At 49.8% G+C, this 21,995-nt stretch overlaps 1 protein-coding gene across 8 annotated transcripts in view; it reads right to left on the bottom strand.

Moving 5' to 3' along the window:
- The window catches only part of CACNA1A (calcium voltage-gated channel subunit alpha1 A), a 373,308-nt gene that overhangs the window by 34,906 nt on the left and 316,407 nt on the right, over positions 1–21,995 (bottom strand). For all 8 annotated transcript variants that reach the window (XM_060415385.1, XM_060415383.1, XM_060415387.1 and 5 more), the window contains 7 exons: positions 18,568–18,667; positions 16,542–16,702; positions 13,596–13,733; positions 11,443–11,644; positions 9,502–9,666; positions 6,175–6,285; positions 1,877–1,960 (listed from right to left, as the gene is read on the bottom strand). In XM_060415385.1, the coding sequence (XP_060271368.1) occupies positions 1,877–1,960; positions 6,175–6,285; positions 9,502–9,666; positions 11,443–11,644; positions 13,596–13,733; positions 16,542–16,702; positions 18,568–18,667 (961 nt within the window). The remainder of the gene's footprint in view (positions 1–1,876; positions 1,961–6,174; positions 6,286–9,501; positions 9,667–11,442; positions 11,645–13,595; positions 13,734–16,541; positions 16,703–18,567; positions 18,668–21,995) is intronic.

Raw genomic sequence — 21,995 nt, 5'->3', positions numbered from 1 at the left:
ACTGGGGTCCAATCCTACAGATCTCTTACTGGTAACTAGAGCTTCAATCAACTTCCTCTACCTGCCCTACTGGGGTGGTGGGTCACCTATTCTAAGCTCTTGATCCAGAGAGATTTTGGTTCAAGGCTCTCTTGTCTTTGGGTGGGTGGTAGGACAATTTTGATTGTCAGGAGGAGCCCAGACCTCTTAAAAACCTAAGACAGACAGTGAGGTCTAAGCTCTGGCTCTCTGCCAGGGAGAGGACAGTGGCCAGATGGAGGTACCCCAATGGGGATAGCCCCTAGCTGGGCATGGCCTCTCTAGAGGAAAGTGTCAGGGCTGAGATGAGGGAAGGGGGGACTTTGGATTCACTGGAGCTGAAGGCAAAGAACTATGGCCAGAATACCACTTGGGTGGGGGTGTTGGCGGATGAGTCAGAGAATGGTGCCTCTTCGGTGGAGCTTCCCAGTTCTACAAGGCTCACAGGGCAGAAAAGGGGCCCAAATGATCCCTTTCTGCCAGGGGCTCAGTTAGGGACACCCCAGGGAACACCAGTGTGCCCTCAGGAGTCACCAGGCCTGGCTGCAGGCCCTCAGGTGTGTCCCTCATTTTCCTGAGCGTTGAACATCTGCTTCCCCATCTGTGAAATGGGGCAACACCCTCTTCCTTGGGCCTCACCCCACCCAGGTATACTCTCTGTTCTTCTCTGCCTGTTCTGAGCGTCGCCCTGGCTTTCTGGCCTCCTGGCTTCTTTCTGGCTGGGTTTGGCCAGTGGAAGTGGCTGGCAGGAGATAGAGGGTGGGAGGAGAGAAGGGGAGGGTATTTCCGCTGATGCTCTGTGCCTGCTTTGGCCTGCCTTTGGCGGGTGCTCCATCCCTCTGTGTCCACGGTTTCTACCAGGTAGCCCCTCTCTGACTTCAGCACCTAGGCAGGCAACAGCTCCCCACGGTGACTGGGCTCCTTCCCTTCTGCTCAGTGAGTGGTCCCTGCTTTCAGATCCCTTCAGTTGAACCCACAAAAGGGATTCTTTTATATGTTCAACCCCCCAACCTGAACCATGAGTTGACCCACATAAAACGCTTGGCACAGTGCCTGGCATGCAGCGAGTGCATGATTCTTGCTTCCTATTATTCATTTTTGTTGTTAACATGACAAGGTTGATACCACCCCTGGCCCTTGGCTCTGACATTCTTTGACCTTTTGCTTCCTCTGCAAGGATCTCCTACCCTCCCCCCAGCCTCCCAAGGGCCCTCAAGCCTGGGCTCACTGGCAAACAGCCAAGGAAGGGGTCTGAGACAGGAGCTCTGGGACCCTGAATCTTCCAGACAAGGGGGAAAGACGATGTGGCCCACAGCCCACCACACTGACATCCAGAGACCCCCCACACTGGGAACTCGCCAGGCCTGGGGATACAGGAGACACATGTCCTGGGGACCCTCCTAAAGCCCTGGGAAAGGTGTCCCCACATTAACCTGAGGGCTGTGGCTCCCTCCTGCCCATGAGCCAGAAGATAGTTCGTTCAAGCAGGATAGACTTGAAGCTGGTTCCCTTTGGACCCCCAACACTGTGTGCTGTTTGGAGGGCAGGGCTCAGCCTTGAGATCCTTTAAGTGTCTTCATTTTCTCAATGAGCTTATCCACAGTATCTATTCATTTATCAGTAGCCAAGATGCAGGGAATTCACACTGCAGTGCTGGGGGCTTTGGACACCCCCGTCTCCCCACATAGCCCCCCTGAGGGACTGCCTTGATTCTGGGGGCCCCCTGCTTATCCCTCTTTGGTCAAGGTCAAGTGCTGGCTTGAGTGGCTGTTGGGACCCTCTGCTCCTCTGTGACCTCCTCCTCACCTCTCCCAGCCCAGCCAGGAACTGCCCGGAGAGAAGCTGGCGGGACACTTACCCCAAACTCGGTCACGAGGATGTCGGTGATGCTGCCCAGAACAGTCACAAAGTCGAAGATGTTCCAGGCATCGCGAAAATAATTCTAGAATGGGGACCCACAAGATAGAGATGCCAACGCAGGGCTCCAGGGCTGGCCCCATGTCCAGCCCAGGGGGCCCATTAGAGGCACAGCTGCAGACCAGTCTGAGTGCCCGGAACAGTTACAGTCAATCAAATAGCAAAATGTATCTTGCTGCTCAGATACCATGTACTCTGAGTGCCCCCTCCCTCCCTGAGACCCCCTCTGCCTCCCCATGGCTTGCTTGATCCCAGAGGGGGGCCCCTCCAGGTGTTGTTTCAGCCTCACTGGTCGGGGTGGGGGGAACAGGGCTGCCCTTCTGGGCTGTGCCTTGATTCTCCAACAGTTCCAAGGGTCCCCTGAGACCGCGGATGCATCATAACTGACGTCACTGGGATCCTTGCAAAGACTGTCAGAGGGAAGGTTTATCACCCACTTTACACAAGGCAACTGAGGCTCAGAGAGCAAAGTTGCTCACCCCAGGCATCAGAGAGGTGAAGAGACAGGATTTGAAGCCAAATCTGTGCAAGTCCAGGGTCTCTGGACAGGACCACGCTGAATCAGGACTGTGCTTACAGCAAACTCGCGAAGACAATGGCCTCTGGGTTCACATCCCGGCTATACTGCCATCTGGCTGTGTGGCTGCGGGTCAATGACTTAACCTCTCTGTGCCTCCGTTTCCTGGTCACCTTGTGTATCTAGTTACACACAAGGCTGTGAGTCTAGTTATAGCCAGTGGGTTGTGAACAAAAGGCAGCAGGAGTCCCCTCTGGGCAAGCACAGTACTCGCCAGAACTCTCTTCACCCTGGGCCTGGTGACCAGCAGTGTTCTAGGTGGCAGCTGCTCCGTGAGCCTGGATCTCTGAGTGACTGAAGGCAAATAGCATCCCCTCCCCACTCCTGCTGGGTGTCCACAAACCCTTTGTTGACTGGAGCAACTGAAATGTGGGGGTTGTTTGTTACTGCAGCTTAATTTGATCTATCATGACTGATACATCCCTGGGCTGGATTTTGGTGCAACTGGGACACACAAGTATAGTATGCTGTTGTTAAACACTGAAATATTTCACACAGTTTGAGCCCACAATGAGTAAGCACCTCTGCCTGGATCTAAGGGTGTGGCTCAAATAGCTCTTCTCTCAAGGTTCAGTGGGACCCACGCTAAACACAGGCTTTCCCAGCATTCTCACAAAAGCAGAGGGTTCGACAGAGCTTGGACCCCATTCTAAGCAGTCAGCTTCTCCCCTAAGCGTCTCACACAGCAGCAGCCCCTCTGCCTCACAGAGACGGACCCGGGCTTTGGAGCCGTGCTTCTCAGGATCAAAGTATTCTAGCATGTATGAATCAAATGTCCTCGGAGTTGGACTGCTTTGGCCTCAAGGCCCTTTTATGGAACATAGGAGTATAATAACAATCTGATAATGCATGTGAGTCACTGAGTGTGGGGTCTGGTATACAGTAGGGCCTCCCAGGTGGTTCAGTGGTAAAAAATCTGCCTGCCAATGCAGGAGACTCAGGAGATGCTGGTTTGATCTCTGGGTTGGGAAGGCCTCCTGGAGGAGGAAATGGCAACCCATGCCAGTATTCTTGCCTGGAAAATCCCATGGACAGAGGAGCCTGGCGGGCTAGTCCATGGGGTTGCAGAGTCAGACATGACTGAGAATGCGTGCATGCAGGTTCCCAATAGATGGATGTTTTAGGATGGACAGGAACTCAGGTTCCATTGGCACTTTTGGGTATTTATATAGCTGCTGCTAGGGTCCTACCCAGATGTCCTCATATTTGACTGCGCAACCTTGTCGTTCTTCCCAGGGCTGTTCTGTAGCAGCATACTTGTTGGGGTAATTAACAGCTTATCTGGGAGCAGCTCTTCATTATGGCTTATGAGCCCTGGGGGTTAAATACCCCAGCTCCCTCACCATGGGTGAGATGACCAGAGTATGTGATCTCTGCTGCCTCTCAGAGGTCCTCCATGGAACTGCACTCCAGTTGCCAGCATTGCTAAGCTGCTCAACAAGACACCCTGTGCTGGCTGCTTTCCCTTCTCTATCTCAGTCCCTCTCTCCCCTGTGCGGCTTCCTGGGGTCACCTTCCAGATAAATCCCTTGCATTCAATTCTTGTCTCAGGCTCTACTTATGCGGGGCCACAAATACAACTTTCTAGGTGGCTGGCCACATGCTTCAAGCCCCATGGACTAGAAGGTCCCCTTCTATCATTTAAATTCCACATGGGGAACTTGGGGCTTCACCTAAGACTGAAGGGGGAGGCTCAGTGCAGAACTGTGCAGGATAATCAGGGGTGGAGGAGATGGGGTTCCAGGCCCTGGCAGATTGCATCACTTCACCACCAGAACATTGACTGGGAAAAAAAAAAAAATCACAAGACACAGCTGCACTGGGCAGTTGGGTCCAAGCTCATGATCCCCTCAGCTCTGGCTGGGTGTGTGGCTCTCTCATTTTGTAGATGTAGGTAGACACAGGAGCAAAGAGGCCGAATGCTTTGCTTTTGGTCACACTTCTAGAAAGGGGCTGAGTGCTCAAGTAGGGGTGCTCCAGGACGTCCCAGGTGGCTCAGTGATAAAGAACCACCTGCCAGTGCAGGAGATACAGGTTCGATCCTTGGGTCGGGAAGACCCCCTGGAGGAGGGCATGGAAATCCACTCCAGTATTCTTGCCTGGAGAAACCCACGGACAGAGGAGCCTGGCAGGCTACAGCCCATAGGGCTGCAAAAGGGTCGGACATGACTGAAGCAACTGAGCACTCAAAACATGCCAGGCTTCTCCCTCAGTCTCCAGACTCACATTCTTTGCGTTTGAGGTTTGCAGGAGCTCTTCTGAGGGAGACACAGAGGATGGGCTTTTCTTGTGATGGAGGAGAGAGGGGAGGTGACACAGCCTGAATACAATCAGACTCGAGGTCTGTCTTGTGCCAAAGCTGACACTTTTTACCACCTCGGGAAGCTGAGGTGAGAACCCAGCCTCCGTGTGCTAACACCATAAGCTGCAGGTCATTTTTCTTAGGGAGGTGGGCTAAGCATATTCTCAAGTGCTGGACAGGTAGGCCTCCATATCCACAGGTCTCACATCTGTGGATTCAACCAACTGCAAATCAAATGGGTTGAGTCCTCGGATGCAGAACCTATAGATATCGAGGGCTGACTTACCTGCAACCTCTTGGATGCAGTATGAGAACACATGGTTTGTATCAGTGGTACAGATCATACTGGTAACCCTGGGGGGGTCTGGTGTCTACTTTTAAGACAGAAGGAAACTCTAAAGTCCAATTAGCAGCTGGTGAAACATACAAGTGTAATTTTTTCACATCTCATTTCATGGGTCCCCGCACAGAAATCTGTCCCCTATCCACAGATCCCTTTGGGAGTCAACAGACCTCAGGTTAAGGCCACTTGCACTGTTAGCGGGTCATGAATTACATTATGAAAAGGAGGGGCAGTATTTTCCTGGCAGGACAGTGGTTAAGACTCTGCTTCTGCTGCAGGGGGTGGAGGTTCCATCCCTGGTTGGGGAACTAAGATCCCATATGCTGCGGGACCGGCAAATAAAAGCGGGGTGGGGTGCGAACATGGAATCACGACAATACACCACCTCAGAGTACAGGGCATATTCTAACGGGAGATACGGGTTCTGACACAATTTCATTTCGGTTGGCTGCGCTTCTGTGCGGGCTTCCCAGGTGGCGCTAGTGGTAAAGAACCCACCTGCTAATGCTGGAGACTTAAGAAACGCGGGTTCCATCCCTGGGTCGGGGAGATCCCCTTCAGGAGGGCATGGCTACCCACTCTAGTATCTGGCCTGGAGAATCTCACCGACAGAAGAGCCTGGCAGGCTACTGTCCAGGGGTCGCAAAGAGTCGGGCATGACTGAAGCGATTTAGGATGCATGCATGCATGGCTTCATTGCAAAGTGTATTTCTTACTGCAGATTGTGGCTAGAACAGTTTGAATGCTATGGACTTGGCTTGTCTGGATCTCCGTTTCCTTATCTCCAAAATAATAATTACCTTCTGTCATCATATCATTTAATAATATGCACAGAGTTTGGTGTTACTTGGTAAGTATGAGAACACCTAAGATATGGGATCTGTGTGCACTGGAGGGATGCTCAAGTCACCACTGGGGTTGGGGGCAGAGGGGCCAGGTGGGGAGACCACCACCAGCACCCAGTGCTCCTCTGGGCTTTCCCTTAACCCACAGCTCTAGCCCCATGGCCGGACTTACCAGAATCCCAAAAGCCATGACTTTGAGCACACATTCCAGCGAGAAGAGGGAGGTGAAGACGATGTTGAACACTCTCAGGGCATTTTCATAAGCCACAGAGGCCCCGTAGAACTAGATGAGAAAGGAGGAAGAGAAAGGGGGTCAGTGGGCATGGTATTGGGGAACGCATGTAGGGGTGCAGGGGTGGCTTCATGGCTGTCTTTTCCTCGGGGCAGGCAGGGCTGGGACACTTGGCTTCCCTCTTGATGTCCTGTGGAGCCAGCCTGAGCTGCAGCCCAGCTCTTCACTGGCTCGGCTCATCTTTCCACATCAAAGCAAAAATTCCTTTCTTGAGCCCTGTCTTAACAGTCAAGAACCCAGGACAGCCTGGCCGGATGGGGCTCCTTGTGAAGCAGGAGGATGTCTCCAGCATCCTCTTTGTAATTTCCAAAACTTCTTACTTATTTATGGCTACGCTGGGTCTTGGCTGCTGCTTGGACTTTCTCTAGTTGTGGTGAGTGGGTTTCTCGTTGTGGAGGCTTCTCTTGTTGCCAAACATGGAGTCTAGGGCACGAGGGCTCAATGGCTGCGGCCTGAGGGCTTAGCTGCCCTGTGGCATATGGAAGCTATGGTGGCTCAGATGGTAAAGAATCTGCCTGTGATGCTGGAAACTGGAGTTGGATTCCGGGGTTGGGAAGATCCCCTGGAGAAGGGAATGGCAACCCACTCCAGTATTCTTGCCTGGAGAATTCCATGGACAGAAGAGCCTGGAGGGCTACAGTCCATGGGGTCGCAAGAGTCAGACACGACCGAGAGACTTTCACTTTCACATGGAATCCAGAGCCTTTGCGTCTAACTACCAGGTTGCATGTAAAGGCTTCCCTGGTGGCTCAGATGGTGAAGAATCTTCCTGCAACGCAGGAGAGCCGGGTTTGATCCCTGGGTTGGGAGGATCCCCTGGAGTAGGAATTGGCAACCTGCTCCAGTATTCTTGCCTGGAGAATTTCATGGACTGAGGAGCCTGGCAGGCTACAGTCCGTGGGGTCGCAAAGAGCTGGACACAACTGAGCGGCTAACACTTTCACTTTCTTTTCACTTTCACCAGGTTACAGGAAATCCGGAAGATGGAAGAAACCAATGCACCCAGAGGTGAGACAGTTTTCATTTAATTCATCTGGTTTCCTCAGAAGCTTAATAGTGGGGGCGGGCATGGAATGGTTGGGGTGGGGAGGGGCAGAAGACAGAAATTTAAACGACAAAAAATTGGAGACCATGTGTAGCCACTTAGATCTTGGCTCAACAACTCACTGTAAAAGACATTTTGGGGACAACTCAATATGGATCTTCTGGTGTTAACACTAATCTTGTCAAGTATAAGAACATGTGGGAAAATGTTCTGATTTTTTAGAAATGCATACCGAAGAATTTAAGGGTGAAATAGCGTGCTATCATTTAAAATACTTAAAAAAATAGATGAAATATCCAGAATAGGTACACCCATAGAGACAGAAAGCAGATGAGTGGTTGCCAGGGACTGGGGGAAGGGGGCTGGGGAGTGACTGCTAATGGGGATGGGCTTCCTTTGGGAGGGATGGAAATGTTCTGGAAATTGGGGTGGTGGCTGCAGACATGATGAACGTAGTAAGTGCCACTGTACACTTAAAAATGGGTAATTGTGTTATGTGAGTTTCAACTCAATTGAAAAAACGAGAAAAGAAATAGGTGAAGCAAACACAGCAGAAGTTCTCTGTGGGTACCCCTGAGGATGGAGACTGGGTGTTTACAAGAGCCTGGATAACCAGCATGTGGTCCAGGGACCTGCAGCATCAGCGTCACTGGGATACTGGTTAGAAATGCAGAGTCCCAGGCCCACCCGGACCTTCTGAAACAGAATCTGCATTTTAACAAGATGCCCAGATGATCTGGGAGCAGGCTGAGAAGGGCTGTGCCATTCTATCCTTCTCTCTTTTGTTTGTTTACAGCCGTTCATGATCTTACAATGGAAAGACAAAAGCACTTGCTTGCAGAGAGGAGTTTTCAGGTGAACACAGACACTGCTTTTTTGCCTATTCAAAAAGAGTCAATAGTCAGGACTTCCCTGGTGGTGCAGTGGATGCAAGTCCCCCTGCCAATGCAGGGACATGGGTTCGATCCCTGGTCCGGGAAGATTCCACATGGTGAGAAGCCACTAAGCCCAACCCACGCACTAGAGCCTGCAAGCCGCAACTACTGAAGCCCGTATGCCTAGGGCCCGTGCTCTGCAACACGAGAAGCCACCGCAGAGAAGCCCGAGCGCCGTAGTGAAGAGTAGCCTCCACTTGCTGCCACTAGACAAAGCCTGAGCACAGCAGTGAAGGCCCAGCACAGTCAAAAATAGAAAACACGAGTTAAAAAAAATCAACAGCTAAATTTATAGAGTGTTTTTAAGAATCTAGAAATGTGCTAATGTCTTTGCAGGAATTTTCTCATTCAACCCTAATCCCCACCAGGCGTATGGAAGGTGCTATTTTTTAAATAATTCTCATTTCATTGACAGGGAAACCAGGGGCTTTGGAGATGACCAGTGCATCTCATGCCATTGGTTACAGCTCAAGGTTCAGTGGTGAATTAAACGGTAGAGCTGGGCTCAAATTCAGACCTCGGGTCTCCGAAGCACAGGGTCAAAGGTCCTGACTTTTCACTCTGAAGAGGCTCCTTGGCTCTAAGGGTTACAAGGTCCTTACCTGTCCTTTCCTCCTCATTTCATTCATCACACATTTATCAGGGGGCTCTTGTTCCCCTGGAGTCATGGCCTCTCTGAACCCCTGGAATTTAGTGGTGATCAGGACTTGTCTCAGCCCCTTGGAGCTCACAGGTGGGTGGCAGATGGTCAGACAACCCAATACTGATACTGTGACATGTGCGGTAACAGATAGGATGGGACTTCCCTGGCAGTCCAGAGGCTAAGATTCCGAGCTCCCAAAAAAGTAGTAGGTGCCAGGTTCGATCCCTGGTCAGGGAACTAGATCTCACATGCAAAATTAAGAGGTACTATGCTACAGCCAAATGAATAAATATTAAAAAAACCACCAAGTAGGATGCTTGCTAAGACCTCATATGGTCCCGGGAGACCACGGAAGGCTTACCAGAGGAAGGGCTCTGCAGGGGCAGCAGGAAGGGGCTGGCCAGATGGAGTGCTGGGCATCGTGTGACAGGCAGAGGGGACAGCAGGAACAAGGGCTTGGTGGTAACAGAGTGTGGTCTGTCTGGGAAACTTCTAGTGGGTTCCATCTTGCTAGGGGAGGACGGGTGTGTGGGGCAGGGGAGCAGGGGACATGGCTAAGCCGCACGGCGGGGAGGAGGGCTCACCTTCATCATGAGCACGATGGTGTTGAGGGCGATCATGGCCATGATGGTGTACTCGAAAGGCGGGGACACCACGAACTGCCACATGCGGTACTGGAAACTCTGCTTGTTCTGCGGCATGTGCCGGGTCAGGGGTTTGGCGCTGATGGCAAAGTCGATGCAGGCCCTCTGTGGGAGAGAGTCCGGTGGCGTGAGGGCCGGAGGCAGGAGCGAGGTGGCTGCACATTGAGCAGCCTTCAACTCACCCAACACAGCTCTCCTGCACATTTGCCCAGACGTCTACCTCTCTTACCCTCTCCTGTTTCCCATAAACTCATTACGAATGCTTTCTTTTCCCGACAGCTAGGGCTCCTTGAGAAGTTACCATGGGCCAAAACTTATGCTGGTACTCATCGAATCCCCTCCGCAAACATGATCAGTGGGTATTATCAGTAGCCCCACTTTGGGATTCATGTCAATGTATGGCAAAACCAATACAGTATTGTAAAGTAAAATAAAGTAAAAAAAAAAAAAGTAGCCCCACTTTGCAGATGAGGAAAATAAAGGCTCAGAGAGGTTAAGTCACTTGCCTAGGGTGGCACAGCTACCAACTGGGCGAATCTCAAATTTCAACCAGAGTCTGAATGGTTAAAAGCCTAACCATTCTTTTTTCTCTTAAAAAATTGTTATTGAAGTATAATTGATTTACAACATTGTATTGATTTCTGCTGCACAGCAAAGTGACTCAGTTATACATATATATATTCTTGGCATGGGCTTCCACGGGGCCTCAATCAGTAAAGAATCTGCCTGCAATTCAGGAGGCCCTGGTTCGATCCCTGAGCCAGGAAGATCCCCTGGAGAAGGAAATGGCAACACACTTCAGTATCCTTGCCTGAGAAATCCCATGGACAGAAAAGCCTGGCCGGCAACAGTCTCTGGGGGTCACAAGAGTTAGACACGATTTAGCCACGAAACCACTGCCAACATTCTTTTCATGTTCTTTTCCATTATGGTTTATCACAGGATGGTGACTATTGTTTCCTGTGCTATACAACAGGCCTTTGTTTAATCCATTCTATATAGTTTGCTTCTGCTAATTCCAGACTCTCAATCCTTCCCTCCGCTCCCCCACATGACAAGTCTGCTCTCTCTGTCTGTGAATCTGTTTCTGTCTTGTAGACAGGTTCATTTGTGTTGTGGTTTAGATTTCACTTACAAGTGATATCGTATTTGCCTTTTTCTTTCTGACTGATTTCGCTTGGTATGATAATCTCTAGGTCCATCCATGTGCTGAAGACTAACCACTCCTTCTTACCAAATGTTTAGCTTCTCTTTCTCTTTGAGGGAGGCAGACAGGGAAGAATAATGATTATTTAGTCTTAAGGGGCAAAGGAGCAGAGGAAGAATGCATTCTAGGTCCTCTTCCTAGCCTGCATGATTCCAGAAGGGCAAACAGTCATGCTTATACTCTCTGGTGGACTGGATTTTCTTTCATTAATGTTCTCCACCCCTCTCTGGGAGAGACTGTACCTCTTTGCCCCCAGTGAAATCAGATATGGACATGAGACTGGCTCTGGCTAATGAAATTTGAGATGTGACACGTGTTTTGCTGTTCTCTTTTTTTAATCTGAAGTTTCTCAGAGGGGAACCAGAACAGAGACGACAGGGAGCCTGGATATGCAGTCCCATCCGTTTGTGCATATCTGGCGCTGAGATTCCAGGCATGCTTGTTACTGCATCATAGCCTAGTCCAAACTGACTGATATACACACAATCCCTCTTTCCTCTGGGAACCCCAAGAAGAGCTACCCTTCATGCAGAGTGGCTTCTGCTTGGAGAATGCTGCTGTGCCCTCCCCAGATGCCCCCAGACTCTGGTTCCTCTGTGTGTGTGTGTGTATGTGTGTGTGTGTGAGTGGTGGGATGTCAGTTTTTAAGTGGGGATGCAACTGGAAAGTGGTACCTCATTTTTCTCCAGGCTGTACTCCTCCATCATCTTGTCCCCCTGCTCCTGGAAGGTGATGATGATCAAGGCCACAAAGATGTTGACGAAGAAGAAGGGGAACACCACGAAGTAGACGACATAGAAGATGGACATCTCCATGCGGTACCCGGGGCTGGGCCCCTGGTTCTCGAAGGTGGCGTCCACAGAGTGCTTGAGGACCCTGTGAGGACCAGGGCGGGGAGCGGGACAAAGTGAGGCAGGGGAGCAGGGATGCAGGACAGTGTCAAGAGGAGACAGACCAGAAAGGAAGAGTAGTCACTGTGTCTGACGGTGGTCCCAGTGGCTGCTTTATGAAGCCATAATCTTCCCAACACTCTCTGTCTTTGGGGAGTGCTGACAACAACGTCAGTATTGTTGTCATACTGCCCTGTATCGAGGGCTTATTATGTGCTAGAAAAGATATTCAACATTTTATTTATTTTTCCAGTAACCCTCTCAGGAAGGTTATTACAGGCTCCATTTTTCACACAAGGAAACTGAGGTTCAGCAATTGAAAGTGACTTGCTGTCGATCACCCACTGAGATGGGGTCGGGTTGGGATTTGAAAACGGGTTTGTAGTCATGTATGGGAATGGGTCGGGGGTCATGGAGGCAGTGGTGTGTGTGTGTGTTTAAGCACAGGTGGTGGTGGGAACTGAGGAGGTGCAATGAGAATGCACATGGGAATGAGTGTACCTGGCTGCTCCGTGCGGTTGCGCAGGTCACGCACTGCTCAAGGGCTCTGCACCTAAGGGGCACCGTTCAGATTCGTGTGTGTTAATGATGATAATTTTTTGGCAGGGAGCCCTCAAGTGCCTTCTTTGAGCGAGATGGTTAAGTACATTACTGCAATGCTTTCCTGACAGATGGAAGTAACGTCTGTTGAGGAAGGGGCATCTAAAAATTCGCTCAAAGGTGTCTAATGGGCAAGCACCGGTCCCATGTGTGTGGGTACTGTGTGTGGGTGAGTAGAGAGGCATGTGTTGGTTAGGGCATTTGGTGAGCGAGGGAAGCAGATGAGGATGCTGAAGACACAAGCTGGAATCTTACCAAACCGTCTACCTGCATTCAGCAGAGACCTCTGGGAGGGGGACTGGGACTAGGGTGAGGAGACCGAGGCACTTGCTGAGACACAAATTCAGGGAGTGTCAGACCCCCCAGTAATTGAGATAAACAGCATTTTACCCCAATGTCTAGTATTTTCTGCAATTTTTAAAAAAGATTTTTTTTGTTTGATGTGGACCATTTTTAAAGCCTTTATTCAATTTCTTACAATATTGCTTATGTTTTATGTTCTTTCAGTTTCTGGCCTTGAGATATGTGAAATTTTAGCTCCCCAAGCAGAGACTGAACCCGCACCCCTTGCATTGAAAGGCAAAGTCTTAACAACTGGACCAGCAGGGAAGTCTGAACTGCCAGAGAAGTCCCATTCCTGCAATATTTTAGAAAGTCAAAAGAAATGCCCCAAAGCCCATGATGAACAAAATATCAAGCATTTAAATTCTGGGGATTTCCCTGGTGGTCCAGGGGTTAAGATTCCACACTTCCAATTCAGGGGGTGTGGGTATGATCCCTGATTGGGGAACTAAGATCCCACATGCTGTGTGCAGCATGGTCAAAAAAAAAACCAAAAAACAAAAAAACAAAAAAAACACCAACCTAAAAAACCTTAAATTTTGGGCTTCAATTTTAATTTTGGCATGAGTTAGTCTCACCCATATCACCCTAGCTCTAACCCTGTCTGGGATGGATTGGTTCTGACTTGGAGAATGTCGCGTCCACAGCCCCGTCTTGGAGATTTAAGGGGATGTGACCACCTGTGTACCTACGTGCAGCCTTTCTGCAAATCAGAAACAGTGCTTGTTCTGGGAGCATGAAGGCCCATACACTCAAGGGTTAGGCAAGCCGAGGGATGGCTGGATCTCTACCCTCCGAAGCCCAGTCACACGTGGGGGCTGCTGCTGTAGTGCATTTTGTATCTTGCATTGTCCCCACTTCCGGAAGCCAGGAATGAACCTCTCCTTCCCCAAGACCTTTCTCAGCACCGGACTCTCAGACCCTTCTCTCTCCTGCCCCCGGGCCCCCCGCCCCTCTGAGCTCCTCCTGTGGGGCTCTCTGCCTGGTCCACTTACTGTGGCCAGCCTTCTCCCGTGGACACGGTGAAGAGGGTCAGCAGCGCCCACAGCACGTTGTCATAATGGAACTCATACTTCTTCCACTCTCGATCCCTCGCCTTCACCTCATTCTTCTCATAGAGGAGGTACTTGCCGCTGCCACGGAAAATGGGGACCGTTGGTAAGCGGAGGGGTTTCTCCAGTGGCTCAGTGGTAAAGAATCTGCCTACCAATGCAGGAGACCTCAGTTCCTCTCCTGGATTGGGAAGATCCCCTGGAGGAGGGCAAGGCAACCCACTCCAGTATTCTTGCCTGGGAAATCCCATGGACGGAGGAGCCTGGCGGGCTACAGTCCATGGGGTTGCAAAAGAGTCGGAGATGACTTAGTGACTGGACGACAACAACAAGTAAACAGAGGGAAACCCATCTTTGGCTCCAGAGAGAGAGAGAGAGGAGGAGGAGGAGGAGGTGGAGGAGGAGGAGGAGGAGGAGGAGGGGAACACCAGCCCACACTGCCTGTCACAGCCTGCAAAGCAGCAACACCCCGTTTCTCCCTGGAGTGTGTGTGCATCCACTGGGAGACAAATCCATGAGTGCCACAGCCTGAGTCCAGGGGGAGAGGACTCAGATACTCACATCCTTTTCTAACTTGAACACTTCTACTCCCAATGGTGGGAGCGTCGGGCTCGCGGGGTGGTTAAGAGCAAGGAAGGAGAAAGGCACATTTTGGGGTTCATCAGACCAAGGTAGGCAGCTGCTGCTCCTTCTCAGGGTAGGATACAAAGGTTAGGCCCAGACTCTTAGCCTAATGCCTGGGATCTTTCCAATTTCAGCCAACAAAAAAGCAACTGGGAGCCCTTTGCCACATAGTAAAATGGGCATCCCTGGTGGCTCAGTGGTAGAGAATCTGCCTGCAAAGCAGGAACTGAAGGAGATGTGGGTTCAATCCCTGGGTCAGGAAGATCCCTTGGAGGAAGGCATGGCAACCCACTCCTGTATTTTTGCCTGGGGAATCCCATGGACAGAGGAGCCCGCTGGGCTACAGTTCATAGCGTCACAAAGAGCTGGACATGACTTAGCATGCATGCGTGCATGACCCTTTATACTGATGACAAAAGGAACAGTGACTGAGCATTTGGTTAGTGAGAGGCTCAGCACTTTCCTGGACTGAGTCTAGAAAATCCCATCAGGAAGATGACCCAAAGATGGGGGGATTTCAGGTCCACAACCTCTGAGCTACAATTGCCAAATCCAGAAAGCTCTGAAAACCTAACATTTTTTCCCTAATGGCAGTTGGCAAATTCCAGCCTTCAGATCAAATCTAGACTTGTCTCTGGCTTGCCTGTAAGCTAAGCAGTGGTTGTTTACATTTTAAAATGTTTTTTAGTCGCTAAGTTGCTAAGTTGCTAAAATGTTGTTTTTAGTTGCCGACTCTTTTGTGACCCCATGGACTGTAGCCCGCCAGGCTCCTCTATCCATGGGACTCTCCAGGCAAGAATACTGGAGTGGGGCAGTCATTCCCTTCTCCAGGGGGATCTTCCTGACTCAGGGATCGAACCCGTGTGTCCTGCACTGCAGGTGGATTCTTTATCTGAGCCACCAAGAAAGCCTGAATGGTTGAGACCAAATCAAAGGAATTCATTCATGAGATAAAAATGAAAAGAAAGTCAGTTTCCAGAAAGAAAGTTTGATTGGCACACGGCCATTCTGATTCCTTTACTGACTGTCTGCAGCTGCTTTTGAGTTTCATTAGTTGTCACGGAAAGCGTTTGCAAAGTCAAAGATAGCTACTATCTGGCCCTTGGCAAAATCTGCCCATTTCTGATCTAATGCACCTGACCCAACTGGACATGAGGCTTTGTACTTGTTATTTATCCCATTTGGTGCAAACAGTTGCATGTTTCCCAGCAGAAGTATTGCATTTGATCACAAGGCTGTTTTAATCAACTGAAGGTGTGAGGTGCTATGTGGGACACGCACCTAGCAATTTTTCTAAAAATCTCAACACATTTTGAATTTATCCACCTGTAAAGGTTTCCTACAAGGAACTAGATGGGTATTGCTATCCCCTACTTGACAAAGGTGGCGACTCATAAGTTGAGCAACCAGCTTATAGCTCACGCTGAAGCATGGGGCAGGAACTCATATTCTACAGCTGATGTTCTACTTGCAGATCCAAGCTGGTTGTAACCAGGCCACCCTCAATGCCCAAGCCCTCAGTTTCCAGGTCCAAGATGAAACGGAACGGGACCCTACAGTCCTCCCCCTCCTACCGTATCCTCAGCCTGCCTTTTGTCTGTGGAAAAATTTCAGCCACAGAATAAGTTTAATCAGAGGAGTGAGAAAATGCAGAAGCAAAGGAAAACAGTCAAAGAAGACTACATTAATGATAGTTTAGTCATTAAGCTGAATCAAGGGCCTTTAGCTCCTTCTCAAGGGCTATGGATAATATCCTGAGCCATATCCTGTGAGCTGTCTTGTAGATACTGAAATCCCCCCCAGGTGGAAGACGTTAACTACATGATAACCAGACTGTAGCCATGAGACATAAGCTGCTGTGTGGTTCTGAGAATGGGCCTCAAGGAAATGCGAACAAACTGACCCTGGCACGGAAGGTTAACTGTCCTTAAAACGATTAAGATGATGCTGAGCAATTAAGTGACCAGTTTGAAGATGACCATCACAGCTGGCGGTGCTGTTGCTACATGTAGCTCCCTCCTTCCATCTGTAAAAGTTCTCACCCACGGATTGTCAGCAGAGAAGGGGTAGTTGGCCTTTGGACAGGACTCACCACCCCCTCGTTGCTGGCATCCAAAAGAAAGCAAACTTTCCTAAACCAACTTTGCATTTTTATTGGCTTTTGAGGCAGCCAGATCCCCACTTGTGGTTACAGAGAGACTGGTGCCTCTAATCGCCTCCCATCCACCAGCCCCGATGGGGACGCGTAGAAGGGTCAACACTCACCGGCAATCTTTCTCAAACTCCTTGGACTCATCCGTGCAGTGGAAGAACTTGCCCTTGAAGAGCTGCACAGCCACCACGGCGAAGATGAACATGAACAGCATGTAGACGATGAGGATGTTGAAGACGTTCTTGAGAGAGTTCACCACACAGTCAAACACGGCCTGGTGGGTCGGGCGGGAGAGTCGGCTTGAGGAGGCTGGGAGCTGGCCCAGCCTCCACCTCCAGCAGCTCATAATATCAAAGCACATGATTCCCATTTTACAGAGAAGGACGTGAGCCACGGCCACGCAGTTCTGAGAAGTAAGGGTGGGGGCTGCATCTAGTTCTGAGTTTTTATGCATCCCAACCCCCCAATTCTAACCCCTGGGGAACGGGGGCCACTTCTCCGAGCTTCTCCAAGGTAAGCTCATGGCTCTTCAGGGCAAGAGCAGAGGTCGTCGGTGGAGAGGTCATTTCCTGTTCATCCTGTGCGTCCCTGCCTCTGGGTCACTCTTTCCCAGCTTCTGGAGTTGTGCGAGCGCCTCCTTTTTTTGCCCACCGATCACTAGGGGGCGCTCTGGATTTGCGAGTTGACTTCACGTGCGCAGGAAATTCTGCCTTGAGTAAGATGCAATCTTTCCATCATCCTGCCAACCCCCACCCTCCACCCCCCGCCCCGTTCTGCTATGAGTCACAGCGGGTCCTAACTACAAGTAAGCATCAAGGGTCATCGAACCTACTGGAATCACATGTTAGCTTTTACTGGCTTTCCCCAGGGGGACAGAGTGCATAGCTTTCATGGGGGTTTCAAAGGGGGCTGTGACCCAGAAAATCGGGAAGAGCCACTGAACTGACTACTGCTGGATTCCACGTATTTCAGTGCAGGCCGGTTCTCAAGTCCGGAAGGTAGCCACATTTTCTCTTTGAATAATTCATCAACAAAAAGGGGGCGTCGAATCATTATTTCCCAAACTATGGGAGCCTACCACCAGTGATATCAGACAATACTTTTAGGTCCTTATAGGAGCTACAAACCAAGTAACACTGATCGCAAAGTTATTCTGTCTCTAATTCTTTCAATCCTTTTGAGTGAAGGAGAAAGTCTTCCTTAGCTTTTGCTGTGTTAATAACATTTATACTTCTCCTTTTTATGCTTAGGTGTGTTGTTTTTTTTTTTTTTTTTGGTTTGTTTTGTTTTTGGCCCACCAAAACAGGACACGCAGGATCTTAGTTCTCCAACCAGGGGTGGAACCTTGTGTCCTCTATGTTAGGAGTGTGGAGTCGTTACCACTGGACCACCAGGGAAGTCCCTATACTTTTCATTTTTTAAGCAAGAAAGAACAAGCATCCATACTCAAAATCTTTATCAGGCAACTCTTCTGGGCTAGATTTTGAGAATAGTTATCTCATTTTTTAAAAACAGATAGTTAATTTACCTTCTATGAACAGCGGATTCTGGTTTTCCCAACTTGAGAAATTGACAACCATGTCCTTTTAAAATAAATCCACTTAAGTAAAAAAAAAAATAAAGTGACTTGACTTAAACATTCAGAAAGATAATACAGGTGCAACATAAATTGAAACGGGGTGTTTGAATGACTAAGCTTCATATCCTTTCTTCTTTCCTTTTTTAAAATTTGCAATGACAAGTGTTTGGGAAATGTTGCTTCATGCTGTTTTGCAACAGGAGATATTGGAGCCTAGAATAGGCAAGTGAAAAGTGTAAGGTTATGTGGGACCAGAAACCTAGTTTCCTGCTTCCCAGATTCGGGTTATGCCCTGTTTTATCCACATGATGCCTTCATGGGAATTAGGAAAACAGACCTCAACTTTGCATGAGACATTTCACCTAATGGAAAATTACCATAATATACAGATTTTGTTCCATTAATTCAATTTACTGCCATCTACTGGAAAGTTGTAGTAATAAGTAAATCCAACATAAAAAGTAGTAGCATCCCTTTGAACGCAGTGTCCTTGAGCAGTGTGCAAACTGGTCAACTGTACCTGGCAACCACAGTAGGTCTCCCATATACCCCGATCTCACCTTGAGCTTTGGCAACCGCTTGATGGTTTTAAGAGGTCGTAGCACCCGGAGGACTCGGAGGGATTTAATCGTGTTGATGTCCTTTCCTTTGCTATTGCCACTGTGGAGGGATGTTAGGATGGGGACAAGGGAAGAGAGGGAGCCAAGGTCAGGCTGGGTGGTGGGTGGCCTGCAGCCACACATGAGCCCAGCCTCCCAGGCTTAGGAATCTGGGGTAAACCTGGCATAACCTTGCCTTGCTGAAGAGCAGTCAGTTCCCTTGCTACATCTGGACTCAAGGGTTAGTGAGCAGATGGCCTTCTGTGGTTCTTGGGGTTGTTGAGGGCCCTCCACTGCTGGGCTGGGCCTGAGCAACTGCATGGGGGGGGCCCTCAGATCCAGCCTGAAGGAGTTAGCCCCTACCCTAACCTTGCATGGTCTCCTTGGAGCTGGTCTTAGTGAGCTTTTAGAAAACGGATGCCCGCCGCCCTCCCCCCCGCCCCCGCCCCGCCACACATATTTCCAACAGGATCCATAAAGTTCTTAAAGTGGCATTTAAACTGTCCTCCCCCACCCCTCCTCCAATATTCCCTGAACCTATGGAGCAAAAAAGAACCAGAACATAAGATGCTGATGTTGAATCACTGCCTCATTCTTTCAGGGTCTCTTAGCTCATCTTTGTCAGATTGCTGCATGAAAGTCCAGCCCAGGGTCTCCTGGGCATGAGTCCTAGCATTGTAGATGCCATGAAACCCTTAGCCAACCATAATTCACACCGCCCCCCCCCCCTGCCGCAATGAGGAGGGCACTGCGTGTGGCCACCAAAGGCTTGTGAGGAATGGAACTCACCACCCACCCAGCTGCCCAAGCCGGAAACCCAATAGTCATGTTCATCCTCGTCCCCAACAGGTCGCCCTCCTACACATGGCCACCATCCTAGGTCAGACCCCCATGATCCACCTCCCAACTCCCCCCCAACTCTATGTCTCTCTCTTCTTCCACCTTTCCTGCCCACAGCGACCCAAACTATCACGCCACTCTGCTGCCCCAAACGCCTCTGGAGCACCTGGATTCCTAGCAGTGCCGTCTCTTAACTTGGCATTCAAGGCTATTCAAAATCTAGTCCAACTTACCTTCCCCTTTGCATCCCCATTGATCATGACACACCCCAAACCCCAGCCACGTGCTCTGGCTTCTGTTCCTGCAGCTAGAACTGCCCTTCCTCCACTGCTCCATTCACAGAACTATGCAGCCCTCAAAGCCCAACGTAAATGTCCCGTCATGCGACAGTCTCTGCTGACTGCCTCTGGGTTCTGCCAAACCCCAGTGCTTATTCAGAACCGCTTTTGTTTCTGTCATTGGCTTTGGCTTTAGACAGTGTGTGTGTGTGTGTGTGTGTGTGTGTGTGTGTGTGTATGCCCAGTTGCTCAGTCGTGTTCAACTCTTTGTGACCCCACGGACTGTAGCCCGCTGGGCTCCTCTGTCCATGGGATTTTCCAGACAAGACTACTGGAGTGGGCTTGCCATTTCTCTCTCCAGGGGATCTTCCCAACCCAGGGATGGAATCTGCATCTCCCGCATTGGCAGGCAGATTTTTTCCCACTAAGCCACCTGGGAAGCCCTGGCTTTAGCCAGAAAATTCCCCCAAGGCAGAACTGTGGTTTATCCTTCTACGTGTTCATTTTCCCCTTAATCTTGGTTCTTGTCTCTGCCCCCAGCACATGCCTGGTGTGTAGTGTCAGGACACATGTGAATGGATCCAGATTGGAGTTCTTTGGGGACTAGTGAGCAAACACCTGCCTACAGTCACCTTTTGGGTCATGAATAGAGCTGCCTCAGAGACATCCTCCATGCTGTGCCTGTCTATCCAGGTGCAAAATCATTTTTAATGACTTTTTTTTAAAGGGTTCCTTTCTCTCACTTTTCAGAGAAAAAGAGAATTGGACTTTAACCTGTCAGGCACAGCCATGCTCCAGGATTCAGCAGTCTGAGCACGCTTTTTTTCTTTATCTAAACTGAAGTCATCTTTATGAACTCAAAGCTGTGTCCCCAAAGTACGAGACACATCAGGAGAGTCGCTGGGATGCTTTTAGGCAGAACCCAGACACAAGTAACAGGATCGCACAGGGAAACAGCTATGTCTTCTTCAAGTTATCTTCCAGGCTTTCTGCTTTGGTCAGAGAGGAAATCTCTGGTAAGCGTTCATATGTGTCTAATGCCTCCCTGGTGGTGGTGGTGTAGGCGCTAAGACATGTCTGACCCGTTGCAACCCCATGGACTGTAGCCAGCCAGGCTTCTCTGTCCATGGGATTTTCCAGGCAAGAATACTGAGTGGGTTGCCATTTCCTACTCCAGGAGATCTTCCTGGCTCAGGGATCAAACCTGAGTCTCCTGCACTGGCACACGGATTCTTTATCTCTGAGCCACCAGGGATTTCCTTAGTGTCTTCTTGCTGCTGCTGCTAAGTCGCTTCAGTTGTGTCTGACTCCTAGTGACCCCATGGACTGCAGCCTACCAGGCCCCTCCGCCCATGTGATTTGCCAGGCAAGAGTACTGGAGTGGGGTGCTAATGTCTTCTTAGCACTCCCTAATTTCCCTTTCAACAAAGAACCTAGCTTGAATGCAGCAGCTTGCAATGCAACTGTTTTACTTCTGTTGAATTCACTTTTGCAGCTGCCATTCTATCTGAGGTCAACGATACTGGTTGTATGGGGATGACATAAGGTCTTCTAGCAAACTGCAATGAAGCTCAGACTCTATGTTGGTGGGGAAAAAGTCAAGCAAGTGGACATCTAGGTTGTATGCAGAACTGGCTAACAATTTTTTTTCTTTTCTTAAAATTTATTTCTAATTGGAGGATAACTGCTTTATGATGTTGTGTTGGTTTCTGCCGTACATCAGCATCGAATTTGGCTAAAATCTTGATGTACCAAACTGCTGACATTTGGAAACACACCTCCCGGGGCACATCTACTCAACTAAAAAGGACTCTGTGGCCATTGTGAGGATGTCTCTCTCCCAGGAGGCACATCTCCCTTGGGAGAGGCTGAAATAATCCTCTTTGTTGAGACACCAAGGAGAGTGTTCCCGGCAGTTTGGTTCCTGAGCATGCAGGAAAGGCTTGATCAAGGTATTCTCACAGAAAACCACCAGATTTTCGAATCATTTTGTTGAGACTGTAGATGTTCCTGGAGGAGGGGAGTTATTCCTCTTAAAGCGCAAGCCCTCATTGTTTGGAATGTCCACGCTTCTCCCACCTGGGAAGTTAGACATTCATTCCCCTGATAACCACCCATCTGGCTTGTCTCCCCTACTGAAGTCAGATCATGGGGAGAGCGCCCTCCATGCCCGTTACGTTCTCTGCCAAGAACTGGGCTAAACGGTGGGTCATGGTGACAGGCAGTGGCCAAGACCCCTGCAGGCTCAGGCTCCCTGGGGAGTAGGCTGAG

Source organism: Ovis aries, chromosome 5, assembly GCF_016772045.2.
Source record: "Ovis aries strain OAR_USU_Benz2616 breed Rambouillet chromosome 5, ARS-UI_Ramb_v3.0, whole genome shotgun sequence".
Lineage (NCBI taxonomy): Eukaryota > Metazoa > Chordata > Mammalia > Artiodactyla > Bovidae > Ovis > Ovis aries.
The sequence above is the reverse complement of the archived record's forward strand: the minus strand, read 5'-3'. Positions and strand labels throughout refer to the sequence as shown.